This window comes from Palaemon carinicauda, chromosome 11, assembly GCF_036898095.1.
Source record: "Palaemon carinicauda isolate YSFRI2023 chromosome 11, ASM3689809v2, whole genome shotgun sequence".
Classification (NCBI taxonomy): Eukaryota; Metazoa; Arthropoda; class Malacostraca; order Decapoda; family Palaemonidae; genus Palaemon; species Palaemon carinicauda.
The window spans coordinates 136,596,044-136,623,543 of record NC_090735.1 but is presented as its reverse complement, the minus strand read 5'-3'; the positions used below and the strand labels follow the sequence as shown (position 1 = coordinate 136,623,543).

Below are 27,500 nucleotides of genomic sequence, written 5' to 3'. Positions count from 1 at the left end.
AGAAAACTCCAGAGAAGGGTCTACTGGGCAGGCCCTGGGTCTTAGATTACACTTAAAAAACCTCAGAATAGACTTGATTTTACTGTGGTTTCTGTACTCTGAGAACTCTAGAAAAGGGCCTCTCAGAGGTTTAGTGGCTATCAGATTACCTCGGAAAACCTTGAATCAGAACAGGCCTCTTGATTTTACTGTGGTTTCTGTACCCTGAAAACTCTAGAAAAAGGCCTCTCAGAGTGGCTACCAGATTACACCGGAAAACCTTGAATCAGAATAGGCCTCTTGATTTTACTGTGGTTTCTGTACCCTGAGAACTCTAGAAAAAGGCCTCCAGAGGTTTAGTGGCTATCAGATTACCCAGGAAAACCTTGAATCAGAATAGGCCTCTTGAATTTACTGTGGTTTTTGTACCCTGAGAACTCTAAAAAAGGCCTCTCAGAGGATTAGTGGCTATCAGATTACCCCGGAAAACCTTGAATCAGAATAGGCCTCATGAATTTACTGTGATTTCTGTACCCTCAGAACTCTAGAAAAAGGCCTATCAGAGTGGCTATCAGAGTTCCCCGGAAAACCTTGAAAGGGGCCTCCTGCTCAAGTTGTAGATCCAGGTTCCAAAGAAAACACAGGGGAGGACTTCGCTTCCTAATCCTGCATGAAGACCTTTTGGCCAAGCTGTCTCACTGGCCTCACATGGGAAATTCTTTAGGAGGGTTCCTTAGTCAACTATGACCCCTTGGTTCTGCAGTGGACCACAGGGAGGTAATGATATTGGTTAGATATAAATACATTCAAATAAGCCATTCGTTTCTAATGTATTTATCTCAAGTAACTACATTTGCCTTCCAGCTCAGATAATGAAGTCAGTAATGATTTAAACGGAAGATCGTGTTGCGACATTATCTTTATTAGCATTACTAGCTAAGCTACAACTTAAGTTCGAAAAGCATGATGCTATAAGCCCAAGGGCTCCAACAGGGAAAATAGCCAAGCAAAGAAAGGAAATAAATAATTTACATAAGGAGTAATAAATAAATATAAAATACCTTAAGATTAGCAATGACGTTAAAGTTTATCTGTCATGAAAACGTTCGTTGCAAGTTTGAACTTCTGAAGTTCCACCCATACAACTTCCTGATTAAAAAGAATCAGACAGTTCCAATATCTGGTCATAGCCGGAATAAAACTTCTAGAATATTGTGCAGTATTGAGCCTCATGATGGAAAAAGTATGAATGTCAAATTAACTGCATGCCTAGTACTAATACTGGATGTAAAGAATGGTCAGAATTGTGAAAAATCTCATGTAACATGCATAAAAAAATATCTGAATGACGGTGCCATGCGATGTCAAGTATATATATATATATATATATATATATATATATATATATATATATATATATATATATATATATATATATATATAAAACAAGTACTTGTAAGGATGAATTTCACATGGGAGAGGCACTGGAGTAATATTGCAATCGCTAACAACCATATCAGCTAAACAGGCTCCGTTTTGCTGTATATAGAATGAATTATAGAATTAACTGATCGTGGCCTGATTTGTAACGTCTTTGCCTGGCGTTTGCCGACGGGGATTCGAGTCCCGCTCAGACTCGTTAGTGACTTTAGTGTATGTAACCTTACCATCCTTGTGAGCTAAGGTAGGGGGGTTTAGGGGAGCCTATAGGTCTATCTATTGAGTCATCAACAGTCATTGCCTGCCCCTCCCTGGTCCTAGCTTGGGTGGAGAGGGGGTTTGGGAGCTGATCATATAACATATGGTCAGTCTCTAGGGCATTGTCCTACTTGCTACGGCAATGTCTCTGTCCCTTAATTCTGCCATTCATGAGTGACCTTTAAACCTTTAAACCCATAGTACAGCTAGTTGGATGGCATAGTCTGGAAAGATCTGAATGCGTAAGGTCAGTTTAGAAAAAACTTACAAAACCTGCACGATGAGCTAAGTTTTACTTGTCCATTTTAATAAAAAGGTGATGATTAGATATTTACGTTTTATTGACTCATATGAATCTATAGTAACGACAATGGAACCATTCGTAGGACATACAAATATCCATCATTAAACCAAATATCTCTTCAAGATAAGTTCATAAAACAAGAAATTCGTAGTATTTGGTCCTTCATCCTTAGTTATTAGCTATTAGCTATTAGATAATAGCTATTAGCTAGTAGATAATAGCTATTAGCTATTAGATCATAGCTATTAGCTATTAGATAATAGCTAATAGCTATTCGATGATAGTTATTAGCTATTAGATAATAGCTATTAGCTTTCGATAATAGCTATTAGCTATTCGATAATAACTATTAGCTATTAGATAATAGCTATTAACTATTAGATAATAGCTATTAGCTATTAGATAATAGCTATTAGCTATTAGATAATAGCTATTAACTATTTTTTACATATTTGTTTTGCAGTGTTTTCTCTGAGAGAATCAGAAACCGGTTCAATGAGGGAACCTCCATTCCTTGAGCAGATTATTATCCTTATTATTTGCTAAGCTACAACCCTAGTTGGAAAAGCAGGATGCTATAAGCCCAGGGGCTCCAACAAGGAAAATAGCTCAGTGAGGAAAAGAAACAAAGAAAAAGAAAAATTTTTAAGAACAATAACATTGAAATAAAAATTTCCTGAATAAACTATAAAAACTTTAACAAAGCAAGAGGAAGAGAAATTATATAGAATAGTGTGCCTGAATGTACCCTCAAACAAGAGAACTCTAACCTAAGACAGAGGAAGGCCAAGGTACCGAGGCTATGGCATAACCCAAGACTAGAGAACAATGGTTTGATTTTGGAGTGTCCTTCTCCTAGAAGAGCTGCTTCCCATAGCTAAAGAGTCTCTCCTACCCTTACCAAGAGGAATGAGGCCACTGAACAATTACAGTGCATTAGTTAACCCCTTAAAAGAAGAATTGTTTGGTAATCTCAGTGATGTCAGGTGTATGAGGATAGAGGAGAATCTGTAAAGAATATGCCAAACTATTCGGTGTATGTGTAGGCAAGTGGAAAATGAACCGTAACCAGAGAAGGATCTAATATACCACTGTCTGGCCAGTCAAAGACCCCATAACTCTATGTCAACTGGTGGCTGGTGCCCTGGCCAACCTACTACCTAAAACCTAACAAATAAATAACCAAAAGTAAGTGCTGAAATAATAAAATCTAAAACGGAACCATGACACTATGAAATAAGGAAGAAAACAAAACTGCAATATCCACATCCGCCATATTGTTTTGCCAGGGAGTCCTCATGCAGAAGGAGTGGTGGATGTCCCAACACGTCACTTCCTCCACGCCCTCCTTCCTCGGTCGTGCCGATTCAAAGGACGCCGCTAGTCACTTTAACGACTTTCATGGAGGAGGACGTTGCGTAAGCGGGTCTTATGATCGCTATGTTGTTCAAAGGATCATCATTTGTTGATTTACTCTGAACACGACGACGTCATGGACATAAGGCGACACTGACAGCTCATTCGAGGTTAGCTGACCTTTCGGGACTTGTCTCTTTCCAGGTCATCATTTGCGTTGTCAGGAGAGACCACCTGTGAAAGCAACAGTTCCTTCTTTAAGTAATTTTAAAATATTTTTTTCCAAAATAAGGATATTTTAGAATACTTTTTTCCTCCATAATAATGATATTTTGGATAAAATCTGTTTCTTGTATATTATTTTTTTTTCGTTTATTTTTTTCGTTTTTTTTTTTATTAAGATTTGTATGAATCCCAAACCATTCATTTTTTGGTGTCAGATGCCACCAATGGAAGCAGAAGTTCTTTCTTCTTATTACTTGAAAATTAATAAATTAATTATTTTAAAATACTATTTTCTTAATAGAATGATACCTTTCGGGGCTGTCTCTTTCCAGGTCATCATTTGCGATGTCAGGAGAGACACCTGTGAAAGCAACAGTTCTTTCTGCGTATTGCTGGAAAATAATGAAATTTATAATACTTTTTTTTTCCAAAAGAAGGATATTTTGGATAGAATCCGTTTCTTGTATATTAATTTTCTTTAAGATTTTCTTTTTTTTCTAACTTTTTTTTTTTTTTAAGATTTGTAAGATGCCACCTGTGGAAGCAGAAGTTCTTTCTACTTATTACTTGAAAATTAATAAATTAATTATTTCAAAATACTATTTTTTTAATAGAATGATACTTTGGATAAATTCCAATTTTGGTGATATTCTATTTTATAAATGATTTTTCATAAGATTCTGTTTTATTCTAACTTGCTTTTTAAGAATTGCATGAATCCCCAACTGCTACTTTTTTTTGGTACACTTATAAAAACCATAATTTTAATAGGAAATTCTCCGCAAAAATATACTGTTCTCGGCCGTATTTCAGTAAAATACAGGCGACCGTAATTTGACCTTACTTGGTTATTATCTTTTACGGGTTGGTGACCGTAATATCACTCATTTACGTCAATAAAACCGTTTTCAAAACGGTGAAAATCCTGGAATAAATATTGCCAAATATTTACAGTTTTTCTTTTATATTGCCAAACATTTACAGTTTTTCTTTTATATTGCCAAACATTTACTTTTTTTTTTATATTGCCAAACATTTACAGTTTTTTTTAATGAAAATCCAGGAATAAATATTGCCAAACATTTAACGTTTTTTTTAATGCAAATTTTTAAGTGTACCAGATGCCAAGCCAGACATTTCTTGACCTTGTTGGCTCAAGAACTTTAATACAGCTGATGACCTATAAACCCTTGACCACACGACAACTCGTGTTTTGCCAACACAGAATTGGTATCTCATATGTCAGGAGTCAGAGTTGCCAGGTTTTCTAAATGAGAAAAAGCCCAACTTCTAATCAACAGAAGCTTTAAAAGGCCACCTTATTAGTAGAAAAAGGCCAAATATATAATATTTACCCGCCTTTTTCATATTACTGTAAGCCAACCAATTTAAAAATAAGGCCTAATTTGAGGTTTTTTGGGCTGAAAAAGGCCAAGCTGGCAACCCTCCTTTGGACAGTTTAACATTCGCCGCACTCATGTACACCAATTAACTTCTCTAAGTCTTTTTATTTATCATTTTTAATCGCTGAATTAATCAACGGGACAGTTGATTAGATGAATTTGCTATGCTAATTTCAACAACTCTTCCATTTTCTGCGCCAGGATGCCAGAGAACTTCAAATCAAGCAATCAATAGATGAAAAAAACAAGTCTTTTATTACAATTACTATTAATATCAATATATTGATAATTTATGTAGGAAATATTTGTTTTAATGTTAACTGTTCTTAAAATATGTTATTTATACTTGTTTCCTTTCCTCACTGGGCTATTTTCCCTGTTGGAGCCCCTACGCTTATAGCATCCTGCTTTTCCAACTAGGGTTGTCGCTTAGCAAGTAATAATAATAATAATAATAATAATAATAATAATAATAAGCGAACAGCTAAAATCGGAAACTAGATAAGGAGAGAATGAAAATAATCTTATGTATCTGATCATAAGTATGAATATAAAAAAAAATTATTAGTAAAATATAACTAAAATCGAGACATTTTTAAGGTTTTCGTGATATTTCCATGATAAAGTTAAGTTACTATAGTCCATTTCTTTTAGCGAGGCAGATTTACACCGACTCGCAGCGGTGCCCTTTTAGCTCGGAAAAGTTTCCTGATCGCTGATTGGTTGAACATGATCATTCTAACCAATCAGCGATCAGCAAACTTTTCCGAGCTAAAAGGGCACCGCTGCGAGTCGGTGCAAATCTGCCTCGCTAAGAGAAATGGACTATAGTTTCTTTCATAAAGGGTCGAAATGACTCCCATATGAAAAAAAAAAAGTTTCTTTTTTCATATGGGAGTCATTTCGACCCTTTGTGAAAGAAACTATAGTCCATTTCTTTTAGCGAGGCAGATTTACACCGATTCACAGCGGTGCCCTTTTAGCTCGGAAAAGTTTGCTGATCGCTGATCGGTTGAACATGATAATTCCAACCAATCAGCGATCAGGAAACTTTTCCGAGCTAAAAGGGCACCGTTGCGAGTCGGTGCAAATCTGCCTCGCTAAAAGAAATAGACTATAGTTTCTTTCACAAAGAGTCGAAATGACCCCCATATGAAAAAAAAAAACTTTTTTTTTTCCCTCGCCTTCGGTGGATATATTCATACATTCATTTACTCTCTGAAGTCAATGAATATTTAATAGTGATATTTTCCGGCACAATTTTCGAAATAAGTCTTTGAAAATTACTGGAAATGACAATGATCATTTTTACCATTTATGGAGAATATCTAACAGATTTCGTAAAAAAACTTTCTGATAGATTTAACAATTATTAGTAGAAAACATTAACGACGCATTCCGTTCGGTGCAAATTATTATTATTATTATTATTATTATAATTATTATTATAATTTTCATTATCATTATTTTTATTATTATCACTATCACTATTATTATTATTATCATTATTATTATTATTATTATTATTATTATTATCATTATTATTATTATAATTATTTTTATTATCATTATTATCATCATTATTATTATTTGTGTATCGTTCAGTACTTTTGTCATCTTGCATAAGTATTTTAAACACTACTAATTTTTCTCGCTGGTATTTGTAATTAAAAGCATAGTAGCATAATTTAAAAGTTCAGATGATATAATTACTATTATGAAGACCAATATCATCGCCATTAACATTCTACATTCATGAAACAGTGAAACAAGCCGCTCTTTTCTCACGGGCAAAAGTTTACTTAATATTTAAAAAAAAAAAAAAAAAAATTCGCATCGAGTCTGCAAGTCATCACACATGTGACCTAAAAGCAGGGTTGCTAGGTTTTATATATGAGAAAAGGCCAACTTCTAATCAAACGCAGCTTTAAAAGGCCAACCCATTAGTAGAAAACGGCCAAAATTATAACATTTAAGGCCCACCTTTTGGCATGATAATACTAAAGGCCAACCAACTTAAAAAAAGGCCAAAATTGAGGTATTTTGGCCTGAAAAAAAGGTCACCCTGGCCAACGTGCCTAGGAGTACCATGTTACTGCAGTGTTGCCAGATATGGGAATTTATCCCTAGATTTGGGGATTTTGTATGTCTGATGGGGATATTCTGAGTAAACCGTTATATTGTTGCAATTATTTCACTTGCACTTATAAGAGGTATAGTGAGTAATTATTATCATTACTATTATTACTTGGTAAGCTACAACCCTAGTTGAAAAAGCCGGATGCTATAAGCCCAGGGGCCCCAAGAGGGAAAATAGCTCAGTGAGGAAAGGAAAAAAGGAAAAATAAAATATTTTATGGACAGTAACATCACCAAAATAAACATTTCCCATATAAACTATAATAACTTTAACAAAACAAGAGGAAAAGAAACTAGATAGAACAGTGTGCCCGAGTGTACCCCGAAGCAAGAGAACTCCAACCCAAGACAGTGGAAGACTATGGTACAGAGGTTATGGCACTACCCAAGACTAGAGAACAATGGTTTGATTTTGGAGTGTCCTCCTAGAAGAGCTGCTTACCATAGCTAAAGAGTCTCTTCTACCCTTACCAAGAGGAAAGGAGCCACTGAACAATGGCAGTGCAGTAGTTAACCCCTTGAGTGAAAGAAGAATTCTATATTAGTAATGCATACATGATCAGAAGAAAATATATTTGTGGAAATGGGGATTTTTGGGGGTTGTTTGTGGGACTTTTTATCACGAGTTTTGGGGATTTTTAGACTAACCCATCTGGCAACACTGCATTTTAGTCCCCATCGCGGAGATGTCATCTGACGACTTTATGCGATTCCACTTCATTGTTATGCTCATAGAACGAATTTTTGTGAAAATAGGTAATCTTTGGATGGCAAATTTCTTCATTGCTCTTATAATAACCATTTATGTTTTGCTATATTGTCAATTCGAATATGTTCTCTTCAAGCGTCAATTCAAATACTTCAATTGTAAATTCAAACACGTTCTCTTTAATCGTTAATTCGAATATGTTCTCTTCAATTGTCAATTCAAAAACGTTCTCTTCAATTGACAATTCGAATAAGTTCTCTTCAATCGTCACTTGGGTATTGGTAGCCAGTCAATTATCAATCTTAATTGGTCTCTAATTATATGGGGGTTATATTGTAACTAGTTGTTAATAACGTGTCTTTTCTTAACCTAACCTAACGTTGGGCAAAGCATTCTCCCTAACTGGTTTAGATGTTATATCTACAAAAACGATAGACAGATGGCAGCTGAGACAATAGGCAATAAACAATATTCCTTAATAACGATGCCGAAAAGAAAAAAAAAAAAAAAAAAAAGAAATATTTCCGAGCGATATCAATATCTACAGAATATATTGGTTGTTGTGACCTGATTGGTAACGTCTCTGCCAGATGTTTTCTAGACGGGGTTCGAGTCCTGCTCACACTCGTTAGTGCCTTTAGTGTCTGCAACCTTACCTTTCTTGTGAGCTAAGGTTGGGGGGGGGGGGGGTTTGGGGAGCCTATAGGTCTACCTGCTGAGTGACTTATCAGCAGCCATTGCCTGGCCCCCTTGGTCCTAGCTTGAGTGGAGAGGGGGCTTGGGAGCTGATCATATGTAATATGGTCAGTCTCTAGGGCATTGTCCTGCTTGATAGGGCAGATGTCACTGTCACTTGCTTCTGCCATACATGAGCGGCCTTTAAACCATTAAACTATTCATTTCCGATGATAAGGGTTTAGAAGATATGCTATTCAAATCGACGGGACGAAATCAAGTAACCACAAAGAAATTATAAGTTTTGAAAAATACAAATAATGTCCACCGAAATACTCTATTTATTGACTGATTCTTTCCTTAAGAAAAAAACTCTTTTCACATTTAAAGGTCGCTCATGAATGGCAGAGATAAGGGACAGTGACATTGCCCTAGCAAGCAGGATAATGCCCTAGAGACTAACCATATACATCATATGATCAGCGGCCAAGCCCCCCTCTCCATCGAAGCTAGGACCAGGGAGGGCCAGGCAATGGCTGCTGATGACTCAGCAGATAGACCTATAAACTCCCCCAAACCTTAGCTCCCAAGGATGGTAAGGTTGCAGATGCTAAAGGCACTAACGAGTCTGAACGGGACTCGAACCCCCGTCTGGCAAACACCAGGCAGAGACGTTACCAATCAGGCCACGCCTGTTAGTTATTCTCAGGCCATCCCTTCTTTCCCCTTTTTCAGGCTTGGGTTAGAAGAATGACGTCACCTCCCCCCAACCCCCCCCCCCCTTTTTTTTCTTTTTTTTTATAAATATTCTTCGTAAGCTGATACTAAATTAAAAACTGTATGCCATTCATTTGCATTCTATTTTTCTATCTTTCTCCCATAAACAAAAAGGAAATTTTTCTTTTGCATGTGTACCCAGTACTCTTAACTAAAGTAATTACAACAACCAGTAGAGGAAGAATCTCTCTCTCTCTCTCTCTCTCTCTCTCTCTCTCTATCGTCAACAAAACGTAAGCAAGTGTGACATAAATTAACAGTCTTGTTATAGATTACTCGGTATAACAATGAAAGTATAACAGCGAAGATAATTGACTCCAGAGGGTGTAGAGTCAGCCACCTTAGTAAAATACCTAATCAATCTGTGTCACCCGAAAGAAAACTAAGATTCTCTTCAAGACCACCGCCCCTATAACATCCATTTAACGCCCTATGCTTTACGGAAAAAATGCCCTACGCTTTACGAAAATAAAACCGCCCTGAGCTTTATGAAAAAAAAACGCACTATGCTTTACGAAAAAAACGCCATATGCTTTATGAAAAAAAACAACCGCCTTGAGCTTTATGAAAAAAAAAACGTCCTATACTTTACGAAAAAAAAACCGCCCTAAGCTTTATGAAAAAAAAACCGCCTTATGCTTTAAGAAAAAAAAAAAGCCCTATGCTTTACAAAAAAAAATACGCCCTGAACTTTATGAAAAAAAAACCGCCCTATACTTTACGAAAAAAAAACGCCATGTGCTTTACGAAAAAAAACCGCCCTATGCTTTACGAGAAAAAAAACACCATATGCTTTACGAGAAAAAAACCGCCCTATGCTTTACAAAAAAAAGCCATATGCTTTACGTAAAAAAAACCGCCCTATGCTTTACAAGAAAAAAACCACCCTATGCTTTACGAGAAAAAAAAAGCCATATGTTTTATGAGAAAAAAAAAACGCCCTATGCTTTACAAAAAAAAAAAGCCATATGCTTTACGAAAAAAAAGCGCCCTATGCTTTACGAGAAAAAAACCACCCTATGCTTTACGAGAAAAAAAAACGCCATATGCTTTATGAGAAAAAAAAGCCATATGCTTTACGAAAAAAAAACGCCTTATGCTTTACGAGAAAAAACCACCCTATGCTTTACGAGAAAAAAAAACGCCATATGTTTTACGAGAAAAAAAAACGCCCTATGCTTTACAAAAAAAAAAGGCATATGCTTTACGAGAAAAAAAACTGCCCTATGCTTTACGAGAAAAAATAAACCGCCATATGCTTTACGAGAAAAAAAACGCCATATGCTTTACGAGAAAAAAAAACGCCCTATGCTTTACAAAAAAAAACGCCCTAAGCTTTACGAGAAAAAAAAAAACCGCCCTATGCTTTACGAAAAAAAAAAAACGCCATATGCTTTACGAAAAAAAACCACCCTATGCTTTACGAAAAAAAAAACCGCCCTATGCTACGAGAAAAAAAACGCCATATGTTTTACGAGAAGAAAAACCGCCCTATGCTTTACAAAAACAAGCCATATGCTTTACGAAAAAAACCGCCCTATGCTTTACAAAAAAAGCCATATGCTTTACGAAAAAAACCGCCCTATGCTTTAGGAGAAAAAAACGACACTATGCTTAATGAGAAAAAAAAACGCCATATGCTTTACAAGAAAAAAAAACACCCTATGCTTTACGAAAGAAAAACGCCCTATGCTTTACGAGAAAAAAAAACGCCCTATGCTTTACAAAAAAAAAACCGCCAAATACTTTACGAAAAAAAAAAACGCCATATGCTTTACGAGAAAAAAACTGCCCTATGCTTTACGAGAAAAAATAAACCGCCTTATGCTTTACGAAAAAAAAAAACACCCTATGCTTTGCGGAAAAAAAAACCGCCCTATGCTTTACGAGAAAAAAAAACGCCATATGCTTTACAAGAAAAAAAAACCACCCTATGCTTTATGAAAAAAAACGCCCTATGCTTTACGAGAAAAAAAAACACGCCCTATGCTTTACGAAAAAAAGACGCCATATACTTTACGAAAAAAAAACGCTATATGCTTTACGAGAAAAAAAACTGCCCTATGCTTTACGAAAAAAAAAACCGCCCTATGCTTTACGAAAAAAAAACCGCCCTATGCTTTACGAGAAAAAAGCCGCTATGCTTTACAAGGAAAAACAAAGAAAAAAAAATAGGGCGCCCGCAAAGCATCTTCAAGCAGAACTTATGCTTACGGATGTTCCTTTCTGTCCTGGGATTAGAGGATGTGTGAACATGCTGCGATGCCTCAGAAATGGACTTGTCCTCGACCGAATCCAAATACCATTATACCATGAATGAGAAGAGAGAGAGAGAGAGAGAGAGAGAGAGAGAGAGAGAGAGAGAGAGAGAGAGAGAGAGAGGGGGGGGGGGGGTTTTAACTAGTCAAACACTTAACTTCAATGTTCAGATGCATGTCAGCTACAAAAATAGTCTTTAAAAAAAAAAGAGAGAAAAAAAACGTAGTTTATTTAATCATAAAACTTTTCTTTCATCGTCTTATCAGTTAATCCTCTTGTTTTGACATCCTACACTAATAAATGCAGAATGGAATTTGCACATTTTGTAGCTCATTATTTATGTAGGAAGTCCCTATTTAAACTTGAATAATTGTGAAATATATCATTACTGTGATAAAAGCTTACCATGCGTCTGCATAATGCATGAATATGAATGAATGGATATAATGTCCTCTATTTATTTACTATGTATATAGTGTACATATATATATATATATATATATATATATATATATATACTTATATTTATATATGTATATATATATACATATATATATATATATATATATATGTATATACTGTATATGTATATATATACATATATGTCTATACATATATATACATATATATATATATATATATATATATATATATATACATATATATACATACATATATATAAATACATATATATATATATATATATATATATATATATATATATATATATATATATATATATATATATAAGAGAATATGATGGATTGACGAACTATTAATAATAATAATAATAATAATAATAATAATAATAATAATAATAATAATAATAATAATAATAATAATACTGAAGTGACGCGAGTCATCTGTGCTTCTGTTCTCGCCGAAACGTCAGGGTCACTAGTATCCGAACTTTACATTTGTGTGTGTAAGTTGGCATGAATAAATTCGCGCGTTGATGGCAGAAGAATAAATGGTGTAATCTGTGCACTTCATCTTGGGGTAGGATAATCTCCACCAACAGCAAAGCTATGATAAAGACATTAAGATAACCTTTAGTGAAGAAGCTTAATGCAGGCATTATTAATGGGCTATTTTTATGCATGCGATTGTTACTATTTGTTTTGAAATGTTTGTGTTTTCCAGAGCCTTTAAATATGCGGCCCCAAGACTATATAATAAGCTCCCACGAAACATCCGAATGATTGAAGACATTAAGGCTTTCCAAGAGGAAACTGAAGACTTTCTTATTTTAACAGTCATACAACAGTGGCGATTTAACAGTAAATGAAAAATACGCGATATGAAACGTTAAATACTCTGAACGAACAAGGTAAAACGACAGTGGAGGTTTTGTAGAGAGTGGGGTTCCCCTGCTGTATGGGACCGGAAAAGCAGCCACCAAAGTACACGTATATCGAGATACTCTGACTTCTGAATCTTATACATTTTTAGCGAAGGATGACTGTCCCCATAGTTTTATGTGCGTTTGCTGATTCTGATTATCAATTTGCATATTAAGACGACAAATATTCCAAGAGCATAAATACGATGTCACGAAGCGGTTTATCATTGGCTCAAATAAATCAAATCTAAAAACTAGTAAACCAAATGCTTCCATTTGATTTATTCTTAGATGCTGTACCAAAAATAGGTTTATTATCAGCTCATAAAACTTCATTATTTCCTGTCATAAAGAACATGATATGGAAAACGATGGTGTACGATGAACTATTTCTTTAGCCCCACAGTTTACTGATCAACTCTAAATTGATATTGAAGTATTGAACCTAATATCTAATATCAAGCTAATAGGCATATTGAAAAAAATATATACTCAAGTAGGAGAATTCCTTAAGTATAAATTGTACAATCTATAGTTTAAGGCCGCCCATGAATGGCAGAGGCAAGGGACAGTGACATGGCCCTAGCAAGCAGAACAATGCCCTAGAGACTGACCATATATATTATATGATCAGCGTCCAAGCCTCTCCTCCATCCAAGCTAGGACCAGGGAGGGCCAGGCACTGGCTGCCGATGACTCAGTTGATAGACCTATAGGCTCCCCCAAACCTTAGCTCACAAGGATGGTAGGGTTGCAGACGTTAGAGGCACTAACGAGTCTGAGCGGGACTCGAACCCCCGTCTGGCAAACACCAGGCAGAGACGTTACCAATCAAGCCACAACAACCCAAACAACATAAAGTTTCTTCAAATTATTCAAAGTTGTCTATCTACACTTAATTAAGCGAATGTTGGCCAATTAAGTAATCAAATTTTAAGGGCTTCTCGTCATTATCAGTATCACTGTCATCATTATTCTTATTCTTACAATGAAGAGGCAGAGCTGTTTAGCATGTGATTTACGACTGTTTTTTTTTTTTTTTTTTAAAGAAAATGAATCACAATTGCTTAGCAAAGTGAGCTGTTAAATTTATGTTATGATTTAGAATAGAAAGAGTAAAGTTAAGAGGCAAGAGAGCCTTATACTTAAAGCTTCCAAATCAACAAATGAATTAAAATTAGATAAAAAACGATTTGTGTAGTGTTAACAAAAAATCCGAGGAAGGGGATAAAAACATAGATACTAGAGAAAAGAAATAGACTTCGGTACATAGAATAGATCATGATGCAAGAAAAATCTTTAGTCAGAGACAGGCTAAGAATTTGAGAGGAAAACGAAGTGATTGAAAAAATCATGTGCGCGAAAATAAAATTGCAATGATATGCTATAAATGAACATGTTCCTACGGAAGGAGAATCCTTCATACATATTCTTGTTCCGAACACTTACATAGCTTACCTTAAGGATGATCGTTCCTATATACTCAATGCTTCCAATTAAAGCATAATCAGTAAAAATTCATAGATCAGGAGTCCAATATATCTACTGTAGGCTCTAGAGCCTTTAAATAAGCGGCTCCGAGACTATATAATAGGCTCTCACGAGACATCCGAAAAATTGAAGATATTAAGGCTTTCAAGAGGAAACTGAAGACCTTATTTTGTGACTGTTTTGACAGTGATGATCAAACAGTAAGAGAACAATACGCATTGTGAAATGTTAAATGCTCCCGTGGAGGTCCTGTAGAGAATATGGTTCCCCTGCTGTACAGGACCACATAAGCAGCCATTAAAGTAAAAATCAAAGTAAATAAATTGATGCAAGACGCTTACTTGAACCCGGTTAACTACCAATAAAATATAATGTTTATATGGAAATATCAATAAAAATTACCCTTTTCTTGGCAAGTTGCTGTGATAGGTATTGAATTTACAGAAGTTCCTGTACATCAATAAGTACAATATAAAATTTTCATACTAATCTAAACAGGCTGTTAAGTCTCCTCAAACATTATAATACGATTCTATTTCACAGTTTAGGAAGCAATACTGTATTTTAAACAGAACAAAATGCATCATGAAAAAATTCTCATATGAATATATCTAATATCCTATTGACAGCAATTAGAGTATCATATTATGTAACAATGGTAGACAATATAAAGATCTATCAAAGTATAATAATTTGGTTACTTACGTTGCCGGCAAGAGAGTAGTTGGAGCTTCCGGAGAGTAGCCAGGTTTGTCAAACACAAAGAGCACAGGTGGCTCTTTTGTCTGTACTTCATACCTCGAATCTCCAGTTTCGTGAGAATCATAGTAATAATCGAAATCTTCTTCATAGCTGTACTCTGTAGGAACGTGTCTTCCTCTAGTCTCATCCTCAGTGGCTGAGGAAGGCGGTAAATTAGGGGTCAAAGGCGCATAGGGCCCAGGCAAAAGCTTCGGACCATATGGATACGGGTTGTTTCTCAATCCTGACCTGGGCTGAGAAGGAGGGATGGGTCTTGCTGGTGGTAATTTCCTAGGTTTGCTTGGCTGAGGCTCTGTTCTTTCTTCTTCGTGGTCACTTGGTGGGGATTCAGGGGCCACTGGCACTGCTGCAAATCTTCCAGAAGGCACAGGACTGACCAAATTCAGGGAGGATAATGTCGGTGCTTCTGTTCGCAAAATGTCTGCATGATGGACCCCAAAGTCATAGTACTCAAAGTCACTTTTGATGAAATCTTCTGGAGGTGCCTCTAGACTTCTTAACTTCTGATGGTCTAGCAGGCCTAGCAATTGACCATCATCTTCAGCAAGCATTTCAAGCCTGGGCTGAGGTTTGTCAGTAGCCATTTGAGCAGAACTGAAAGAGGGAGACACACTAGATTCCGCCGAGGGTAGCATGGTTGCAGTGACTGGTAATGGAGTGATTACTGAAAAAGATTCTGGGTAAAGTTCAGAAGAATAGTCAGATCTTCCCAGCTTGATTTGACTCTTTTGATGACTAGATGAATCAGAAGGTATAGCCTCATCAAAATCTCCTTTTGCCTGTGCCAGGCTTTTGAGTTCCCTTCCATCCATGACTATCTTGTGACTATCACTACTACTTACATCGTCAGGAAAGTGTTCAGGCTTTGGTATTTGCTGGTCAATGCTAGAATCCGCTAAAGGAGGTACTTCTTCCGTTCCACTAGACTGAATGTGAATTGTATGACTAGATCTGGTTGGGTCAGCACGTTCACTTTGTAACTGCCCTTTTGTGAGTTTTCTTCTTCTGGTGCTAGTTGTGTGATTTCTTCTTCTATTAACTTTTTTGGTATTTCTATTAAAATTTACATTGATCGGTGGCACAGGAGTTTTATATACCCGTGCTTTATTTTTAGGAATTTGGGGTAGTAATATTTGTACTTAGTAAAGTAGTAGTTGAAGGTGGTATGGGTACCATAGTACTAGGAGCTGAAGACTGCAGTGTTGGTGTTGTCGTCTCTAGATGATCAATTGTGGCTGCGCTCTCATTTGTGATAGCGATGGGATTTGACACATCCATTCCCGACCATGAAAGGTTCACCCCAGATAAACTTTGATTGAAGGTAATATCTGTGAAGTTAAAATCCGAATCCGTTAAATTGGCTTCCTGGTCCTGTAGGGCATTCTCCAGAGAGAGAAGCCCTGCCAGGCGAAGGACAAACATCGCCATTGCTCCTGCAGGCTCTACCATACCGCAGCCTGGAAAAAAAAAGTTTGTTAATAAAGGTGAATCTTCGTAATGCTAAAGCTAAATTTATATCTGAAGTTACCTTTACAAGTGAATTTTCATTATTTCTAAAGCTAATATTAATTATCAGTACCATATCCGCAAACAAGTACTTCTTCACTTGAAATTTAGTGTTGGCAAAATTAACCACATAAAATAAGCACTAGACAAGGTCTTGCAAAAACTTTACCCAAACAAACTATCACATCACTTTCTAATTCTCTATTTAAGAACCAGGAAACGAATGTACTCATTGCTATGAAGTAAAAACGTCATGGAGATTTATGAGCAGCAAATGGACTGGACCACGGTCTCGGAGTTCGTGCACTAGATCTAAGAAGATCGTTTTTTGTACAAGTAAAAAGGGGCCATTGCGGTTCATATCGGATAAGGATGCAACGGGCTGGAATACAAAAACTTGGCTTTTGTTTTTCATTGGATAACCAGGCAAGACTGAGAGGGTTCTAAAAGCTTGACTTAGCTTATGCAAGAAAAAAAATCCTTAAGCATCTGCGTGAAAGGATGGCAGAAATGTGTTTTTTTCTTTTTTTTTTCTTTAACCAAAATCAAGCTAAAAATACAAAGCCCCAGTTTAACTTTCTTGCATCCCCCCCAAAAAAAAATCCACTGCTAAAAATTACTCGTGAGTCTCCCGAAACTCGAGAAGGGTTCGATATACAGAACTCGGACCATAACGATTAAGTCATTGTTTACGCAAGAGACGATAACATGAACCTTACAGGCTTTACAGGAGTTTTTTCCCCCCGAGAGTTTTTATAATCTTTATCCATGTTTATTGAGTCAGTGCAGAGATGGGTGGCCGACAACACTGGTGATTGGTTTTCGGTTAAGAAAGGAGACTCTGCAAACCTATTCAGATCCCCCCCCCCCCCCCCAAAAAAAAAAAAAAAAAAAAAAAAAAAAAAAAAAAAAAAGCAGAATTAATGGTGAAGGAACTTAAGCAGCTGATGGATGAAGAATTGTTTGCTTAGCCAAGTGTCACGTGGGTGGTTATAACACAGATAAGGCTGTCCCTTCTATGCAGTGTATACACACATACATGCATTAGGAAAGGAGGTCATTATTATTATTCATTCTCGTTTTACTCTCATTTGAGTCTCAGTTTTAAGACTTTATGATTATTCAATCTCGTATTACTCTCATTTGAGTCTCAGTTTTAAGACTTTATCATTATTCAATCTCGTTTTACTCTCATTTGAGTCTCAGTTTTAAGACTTTATGATTATTCAATCTCGTTTTACTCTCATTTGAGTCTCAGTTTTAAGACTTTATGATTATTCAATCTCGTTTTACTCTCATTTGAGTCTCAGTTTTAAGACTTTATGATTATTCAATCTCGTTTTACTCTCATTTGAGTCTCAGTTTTAAGACTTTATGATTATTCAATCTCGTTTTACTCTCATTTGAGTCTCAGTTTTAAGACTTTATCATTATTCAATCTCGTTTTACTCTCATTTGAGTCTCAGTTTTAAGACTTTATCATTATTCAATCTCGTTTTACTCTCCTTTGAGTCTCAGTTTTAAGACTTTATGAGTATTCAATCTCGTTTTACTCTCATTTGAGTCTCAGTTTTAAGACTTTATGATTATTCAATCTCGTTTTACTCTCATTTGAGTCTCAGTTTTAAGACTTTATGATTATTCAATCTCGTTTTACTCTCATTTGAGTCTCAGTTTTAAGACTTTATTATTATTCAATCTCGTTTTACTCTCATTTGAGTCTCAGTTTTAAGACTTTATGATTATTCAATCTCGTTTTACTCTCATTTGAGACTCAGTTTTAAGACTTTATTATTATTCGATCTCGTTTTACTCTCATTTGAGTCGTCATTTTTAAGACTTGAGTTGTATCTCACTAGCCACGTGCCCTCCTCGTCCTGGCACACTGCAGACAGCCTTTGATGATCGAAGATTTGCAAGCAATACAAACAGAGATCCTTTATATTGTCACGCTTAATCTCAGGAGTGCTTGAGAGAGACATTGTGTCATCAAAGCTGCTCCCACGTTAATCGTTAGATTACCCTGACACTTCTATATCACTTTAATTCTGGTGATCAAGTGCTTATCAGCTCCCTCGGGGAAAAAAAAAATTGTTTGGGCATGTATTTGAAAGCCAGTTTTTATGCAACAGATGCCCGCCATGACCTTTCGTATAAGTATGATGACCTAGATTATACTTTTTTTTTGCAGGACAAACATTTCTGCATTAAATTATTATCGCTAATCTCTTTTCTTTAGCGAATTAAACTGTAACTGTTGTGTCGATACAAGTTACGGCAAAAAAAAAAAAAAAAAAAAAAAAATTTTTTTTTTTTTTTTTTTTTTTTTATATTGACTACTGATTTTTATTGTGAATTGTCTGAGTTGTGTCCTGGATAATAATGACATTGTTAATATCATTAATAACGGAACAGATACTAGAGATTATAGTCAACTCAAACTACTTTTGAAAATCGGTTGAAATAATCAAAAGATCAGATATTCATAAAAACAAGATCGAGTTCATTCCACGCTCCTTCATTTACATACATTCTTATCATTAATGATATGGCTACGACTTAATGATGACTTCAACCTAGACAATTCTGATATCTCAATAATTGATACAAAAACGAGATATTCTTTTTTATAGCAAAAGGAAATTTTAACCAATTTTTTACCTTTTCACCAACGTTTACGTCCAACAAAAAATATAAAAGATGTTGTTATAGATTACCAAGTGGGAGAGATTATGAAAGAAAACTTTTGATTGTGTATCAAAGACACTTGTCACAGAAGAGCAAACGATTTTATAAAGTTTTTTTAATAATCCCAATGATAAAACCAATTATTATTATTATTATTATTATTATTATTATTATTATTATTATTATTGTTACTTGCTAAGCTACAACCCTAATTGGAAAAGCAGGATGCTATAAGCTCAGGGGCCTCAACAGGGAAAATAGCCCAGTGAGGAAAGGAAATAAGGAAAAATAAAACATTTTAAGAACAGTAGCCTTAAAATAATTATTTCCTATATATCAAGATCTTGTCATAGATTTGTCATAATCACAAGTGACAGAAATGATAAACTGGTGAAAATGTTAGTAGGTGGTGATTGGTATTTTTCACATAAGATATAGACAGATTAATTTCAATGTTAATACATACATGCCAAAAGTCTATATTGAAACAATTAATTATAAGACTTTTTTTTTTTAATTTTAAAATCTTTTCTTAATTAATTTTTTTTTAATTTTAAAAAATCTTTTTAATTTTAATAATCTTTTTTTAATCTATAGATTGTATAAATGCTTCCCTCAATAATAAAAACACATCTTGTCACTCCAGTAATACAAATTATAGACATTGCCAATGCGAATACATGCGTAAATTGTCTTCTAAATTCCTAAGTTAAAGAGTTTAGCTGAAAACACATATTTTCCCAATGAATGTGAAAGAAATGGAAATTGTTGATCACAGTCTGCAGGTAAAATCAGATTAAGACCTCTAGGAGGAAAGAGGTGAAGAGAAAATCCACTTTTGACGGCATTTGTGGACTATGAAAAAGCCTTTGATAGTGTGCACCGGCCTATTTTTTGGAAAGCCCTGCAATATTATGGAAATCCTCTTAAATATGTGAATTTGATTAAGTCTGGGCATGAGCAAAGCAAGTGCAAAGTTAAAGTTAATGGAGTCTTATCAAATGAATTTCAGTGAACAGTGGAGTACTCCAAGGGAATGTGTTGTCTCCTATGTTGTTTATCCTCCTCACGGATTTTGTAATGCGTAAAACAGTTGGAGATGGTGTAGAAGGATTGGACTTGATTGGTGATAGGAAATTAGAAGAACTAGAGTATGCTGATGATGCAGTCCTTGTTAGCAGAACACCATATGATTTGCAATGCTTGCTTACCAGAATGCATGAAATATCACACGAGGTTGGGATCAAGATAAATAAAAGAAAGACAGAGATGACGAGAACGGAGTATGCAATGGAAGATGAAAAAAAGTATCATTGGAAGGATAAAGGATTAATGAGGTAGAATCATTTAAGTATTGAGGAACTGTGATCTCCAATACAGGGTCTCTAGAATTAGAGTTCAGTGAAAGGTTCAAAATAGCAAATCCGGCAATGGCTAGGTTAAGTAAAATTTGTAAATCAATTCGCCTGAAATTACATATAAAATTCAGACTATATATCAGTTAAGTGAGATCGGTGTTACTATATGGATATGAGTCATGGTATGACAATGAAACAATCTTCAATAGATTTAGTAGATTTGAGAACAAAGCCCTCAGAAGGATATTGGGAGTTAAATGGCAGGACAGGATTAGAAATGAAACTATAAGAGAGATTACTCGAGTGCCATATGTGAATAAGATCATAGTGAGGTGTAGATGGAGATGTTAATGGAAAATTTAGAGGAAAATTTAGAATCTTTTTTAATTAGTTTACTCTGTTAATGGAAAATTTAGATGAAAATTTACAAGAAAATAATTTTAATTAATTTACTATTTTAATGGAAAATTTAGATGAAAATTTAAAGAAAAATAATTCTAATCAGTTTACTTTGTTAATGGACAATTTAGACAAACTTTTTTAAAAACTAGAATTTTAATCATTTCACTCTGTTAAAGGAAAATCTAGATGAAAATTTTGAAAGAACAAGAAATTTGATCAGTTCTCTCTGTTATTGGAAAATTTTGATGAAAATTATTTATTTTTTTATCAGTTCACTCTGTTCATGGAAATTTAGATGCAAATGCAGAAAAAATATTAAAAATTTTATTTGGTTAATGGAAAATTTCGGTGAAAATTTTATTAAAAAAAATAATTAGTTTACTGGTAATGGAAAAATTAGATAAAAAATTTTAAAAAATAGTTTCAATCAGTTTATTGTTAATGGAACATTTAGATTACAATTTGGAATAATTTAATCGGTTTACTCGGTTTATGGAAAATTTCGATGAAAATTAAGAATTTTAATCAATTTACTATTATTGGAAAATTTAGCTAAAAAATTTGGAAAAAAAAAGTTAATCAGTTTACTCTGTTAATTTTAAATTTAGATGAAAATAAAAAAATAATAATCTGAATACGTTGTTAATATAAAATTTAGGAAAAAACTAATCAGTTTGTTCTGTTGATGGAATATTCAATAAAGAAAATAATCAGTTTACTTTGTTAATGGGAAATAAAAAAAATTAAAAAATTAATTAGTTTACTTTGTTCATGGAAAATATTGAAAAAAAAATAATCAGTTTACTGTTAATGGGAAATTAAAAAAAAATTAATCAGTTTACTGTTCACGGAAAATTTAGAAAATAAATAATCATTTTACTCTGTTGATGGAAAATTTTGAAAAAAAAAGTATCAGTTTACTCTGCTTATGGAAATTTGGAAAAACAAAAATTAGTCTACTCTGTTGATGGAAAATTTGGAAAAAAAATTTTAATCAGTTTACTCTGTGAATGGAAAAAAAAAATAATTAGCTAACTTTTTTATGGAAAACAGGAAATTTGGGAAACTTTTTTTAATCAGTTTACTCTGTTAATGAGAAACTAAAAAAAAAAAATAATCAGTCTACGGTTCATGGAAAATTTGGCTGCCTCTGAAATATGAAGAATAATGATGATAACACGAATCAGCGCATGCGCGCACACACGTTTTATTGGTCTTTCGGAAATCTTCGCCATTTTCTGATGACATCTCAGGGATTTTTATGGCCTCCGATATTGGCCATATTTGGGAGTTGGGATATGGCCCATTTCGCCCTTCTTTCCCCTTCCTGCTCTTTAATCTATAAAATTTCTAAGGAATTTCTATAGAATTTCTATGGAATTTCCATAAAATGTCTATGGAATTTCTATAGAATTTCTATGGAATTTCTATGGAATATTTATGGAATTTTTACGGAATTTCTATGGAATTTCTATGGAATTTCCATAAAATTTCTATGGAATTTCTATAAAATTTCTATGGAATTTTTATGCAATTTCTTTGTAATTTCTATAGAATTTCCCGCTTTGTCATCGCCAATATTCAAGCTAATTGAAACGGATTTTTTTTTCTGATTTGATATTGAATATCTGATTTTCATTTTGGTTGAATGCTAGAAACTATTCTCGTTTTGCTAATTATCCGATTTTTTTTATTTTTGGCTTTTCAAAACATAAGCATGTGGATTCATTTGATTTGAACTTGATAATAAATTAAATATTAATTTTCCTTTTTTCAATGTCATTAATGACGTTAGTCAGGTAACTTAATAATAATAATAATAATAATAATAATAATAATAATAATAATAATAATAATAAATACTACAACTGAAAAAAGACAAAAACTATGACGGAATATATACACCATTACTTTTACGCTAACAAAATGATGTCTTGAAGGTGAAAGCCTCAAAATGTTAGCATAAGTCATCTCTGTGTTCAATGAGAGAGAGAGAGAGAGAGAGAGAGAGAGAGAGAGAGAGAGAGAGAGAGAGAGAGAGAGATGACCAAATTATCTATCATATCTTGAAACAGCAAAAGCATAACCATGATGAACAAATGCATAAAAAAAATTAGTTTAAACAAGAATGATCTTGACTGAAAACTTCAACATAGCAGAAATATTATACAATTAAAATGTCGCCTTATGCAGAAATATAATCAAATTTATCTCAGCTGTAAATAATTAAATTACCCTGGCTTCAATGTCCGGTCAAGTAGGAACGCTTAAAGATTTAAAGTGCATTCATGAATGTCAGAGGCAGGGACAGTGACATTGCCCTAGCTAACAGCGCCCAAGCCTCCTCTCCACCCAAGCTAGGATCAGCCAGGGAGGCCTAGGCAATTTCTGCCGATGACTTAGCAGTTAGATCTATAAGGTCCCCCAAACATCCCAGCCTTAGCTCACAAGGATGGTGAGGTTGCAGACACTACAAGAAAATATCAACCTTGAGAGGGACGCTAACCACAGTCCAGCATCTCACCAAGCAGGAACGTTTCCAATAGCCCACCACAACGTTTTAGGCATATTGTATTATATATAATTGTGTCACTGCCGACAGTGACAAGAGGGGCCAGGACCTTCCACCTTCCTTCATGGAGACTGCCTCCGATATGGAAAAAATATTAAATCGCTGGTCTTATAAACAGTGAAGTTGAGCTGCATCTGTCAGTATTTGCAGCAGTGGGCAATGACAAAAATCAGATGTATGCAAACACACACACACACACACACACACATATATATATATATATATATATATATATATATATATATATATATATATATATATATATATATATATATATATGTATATATATGTATATGTATATACATATATATATACACATATATATTCATATATATATTCATATATATATGAATATATATATATATATATATATATATAATGTATATATACATGTACATATATGGATAATATATATACATATATATATATATATATATATATATATATATATTTATACAGTATATATGCATGTATATATATGTATGATATACATATATAATATATATATATAAATAAATATATATAAATATATATAAATACATATATACATATATACATATATATATATATATATATATATATATATATATATATATATTATATTTTACTATATTAACATATGCTTCCCTACTTTAGTTCCAACCAATCACAACTAAATAATTAGAATATATATATTGCTGCTCACGACGCTGGAGGTACAGCAAGAGTTAATGAAGTGGTCCCTGGAACTTCACACTAGCTCTGAATTCGAACCCGGAACTCTAGCTTGAGCGGCTAGCGTTCTAACTACACAGTTTTTCATTGTTATATTTCTTAAACAGTTACGTTGTTGTTTTTAGTAATATTTATAACTAAAACTAAATTGAAATCAATAGGAATATACTAGCAGAAAAGGCAGACTTTAATTACAATTTATTTATTACACAGAAACGGACATGCATTATTATTATTATTATTATTATTATCATTATTATTATTATTACATGCTAAGCTACAGCCCTAGTTGGAAAAGCAAGATCTCTATAAGCCCAGGGGTTTCAACAGGGAAAAAAGCCCAGAGAGGAAAGGAAAAAAGGAAAAATAAAATATTTTAAGAAGGGTAACAACATTGAAATAAATATCTCCTATATAAACTATGTAAACTTGAACAAAGCAAGAGAACAAATAGCAATAAAATAAATCGATAATTGATGCACAAATTTATGAATAATCATTAAAGAAATTAAACAGAATGGAAATGGAATTAACAGGAGAGTAGAACGCAAACCTCCAAAATGTTACCAAATGAACGCGCCCAACAAAATCCAAGTTGAAGTGATGTTTTAATCAAGACTTGCAGCTTTTATCTCGCGAATCTCAAGTCTCGAGTCCGAATGATGTCATTAGACTAAGTAACCTTCATCATTAAAAGATAATCAAGCCACGAGAGAGAGAGAGAGAGAGAGAGAGAGAGAGAGAGAGAGAGAGAGAGAGAGAGAGAGAGAGAGAGAGAGAGAGACTCATTTGCAAATGGATCGCCTAAAACATGCAACCGACCATCTGCCTGGCTATATCAGATAACGCCACGAAGAATACAGGAAAAGAGGTGGTAATGACGTCTGCTTAAATTGATTGCATAATTCAGTTCTTGAAATTGTTGCCTTGATGAGAGTAATTGTTCGTGGGCGGAGGGAAAGAGGGCGTGTCCTCAGAGAGAGTTGGATTGAACTTAGCGCAGTATTTCTTTGGTATTATGTTCGTGCAATTCATTTATCGTTATATATATATATATATATATATATATATATATATATATATATATATATATATATATATATATATATATATATATAAAGATATTGTAAATAAACCATATTCTTAAATCAACAAAACCATATTGTAAAAAAAAAAAAAAAAAAAAAAAAAAAAAAAGATATTGACAGGGAAATGTTACATCAACAAAATACGTTTCTATCGGTATGTTATTGATAAATACAAAATATGTGTTTTTATTAGGTTAATGTCTTTGTTATACGTATTTACTTTCGTCACACAGAAAAAGATATAGCCTATCTATTATAGTCGTTTATCAATGGAAAACTATGTCATTCTTTTATCTATTGGAAAGCAACTTCCCTTACTTTTAGATTGTAAATGAAATATTATTTTAGACTTCAATAAATATTCAAAGTTTTTTTTAGGAGCATTGGTCTATAGCATTACTGTATTGGTTGAACTTTGAATGAAAACGGGTTATCGCTAAGGTTTACATAAACATTATCGTTACTAAAATATTCCTATAATAAAACCAAGATACAGGTACTGAATGATTGATTGAAGATTCGTGTTTTTACTAATATGCGAAAAATAAATGCTTTCTTTGTATTATTTACATTTAATTACAAATGTAACTATACAATAACTTCATATTACAGAAAACCAGATACAGTATCATCCAATAAATGTAATAATGTTATTCATTGTAGCAGTTATTTTCGGGTGCAAATTACAATTTAAGTTACACTGAAGTCCTGTCGTATTTTGTTTACAATAAACAAACACATTAAAAAAAAACAAATGTAATTATACAATAACTTCATATTAGAGAAAACCAGATACAGTATCTCAAATAAATGTAATAATGTTATTCTTTGTAGTAGTTATTTTCGGGTGCAAAATTATATCTAAGTTACACTGAAGTCCTGTCCTTTTTTTTATGTTGACAATAAACAAACATAAAAAAAGCAGAATCCAGTTGCAACTTCAGCAAAGAAAATACTCAGTTCGACAGAAGAGGAGGAGGACCAAAATCGTTTAGAGCCATCTCCCTTGTGTAAGTGGTATCAAGGCACAAAAATTCTATACAGTGTAAAAAGGCTTCAAAACAACATTTGACTATATTTAATAAGACGGGAGCGATGTGTTAACCCAGGTTCAAATGTCAGAGCGTGGGTAAGAGGTCCAACATCGTCTTAAATGCCTTTTGTTTGGGGTGGGATATTGTCTCTGACTTCGTCACTTGGAAGCAGAAGGATATATAATCTACTCCTCCCAAATGTGACACTTACATGATTGAATATATAAATTAAACATGGCTATCCTTATCATTAACTTTCAAGGTGGATATAAACATACAAAGTGAAAAGGTATAGATATTGATAAACAACTAGCTTTTAAAGTTACTAAAGAAAGCAGAAGGAAATATAATCTACTCCTCCCAAATGAGTGACACTTACATGATTGAATATATAAATTAAACGTGGCTATCCTTATCATTAACTTTCAAGGTGGATATAAACATACAGTGTGAAAAGGTATAGATATTGATAAACAACTAGCTTTTAAAGTTACTAAAGAAAGCAGAAGGAAATAAAATCTACTCCTTCCATATGAGTGACACTTACATGATTGAATATATAAATTAAACATAGTTATCCTTATCATTAACTTTCAAGGTGGATATAAACATACAAAGTGAAAAGGTATAGATACCAAATTGATAAACAACTAGCTTTTAAAGTTACTAAAGAAAGCAGAAAGAAATAAAATCTACTCCTTCCAAATGAGTGACACTTACATGATTGAATATATACTGTACATTAAACATTCCTATCCTTTTCATTAACTTTCAAGGTGGATATAAACATACAAAGTGAAAAGGTATAGAAACCAAATTGATAAACAACTAGCTTTTAAAGTTACTAAAGAAAGCAGAAGGAAATAAAATCTACTCCTCCCAAATGTGTGACACTTACATGATTGAATATATAAATTAAACATGGCTATCCTTATCATTAACTTTCAAGGTGGATAAAAACATACAAAATGCAAAAGGCTAAACAACTCGTGACTCTCGAGTGAGAATATGTAAACAAA

General features: G+C 33.8%; 1 protein-coding gene across 1 annotated transcript in view; it reads right to left on the bottom strand.

Moving 5' to 3' along the window:
- The window catches only part of LOC137650226 (uncharacterized), a 107,194-nt gene that overhangs the window by 31,976 nt on the left and 47,718 nt on the right, over positions 1-27,500 (bottom strand). Inside the window, 2 exon segments of the mRNA XM_068383477.1 lie at positions 15,063-16,237; positions 16,239-16,576. Coding sequence (XP_068239578.1) covers positions 15,063-16,237; positions 16,239-16,568 — 1,505 coding nt within the window. The 5' untranslated portion in view covers positions 16,569-16,576.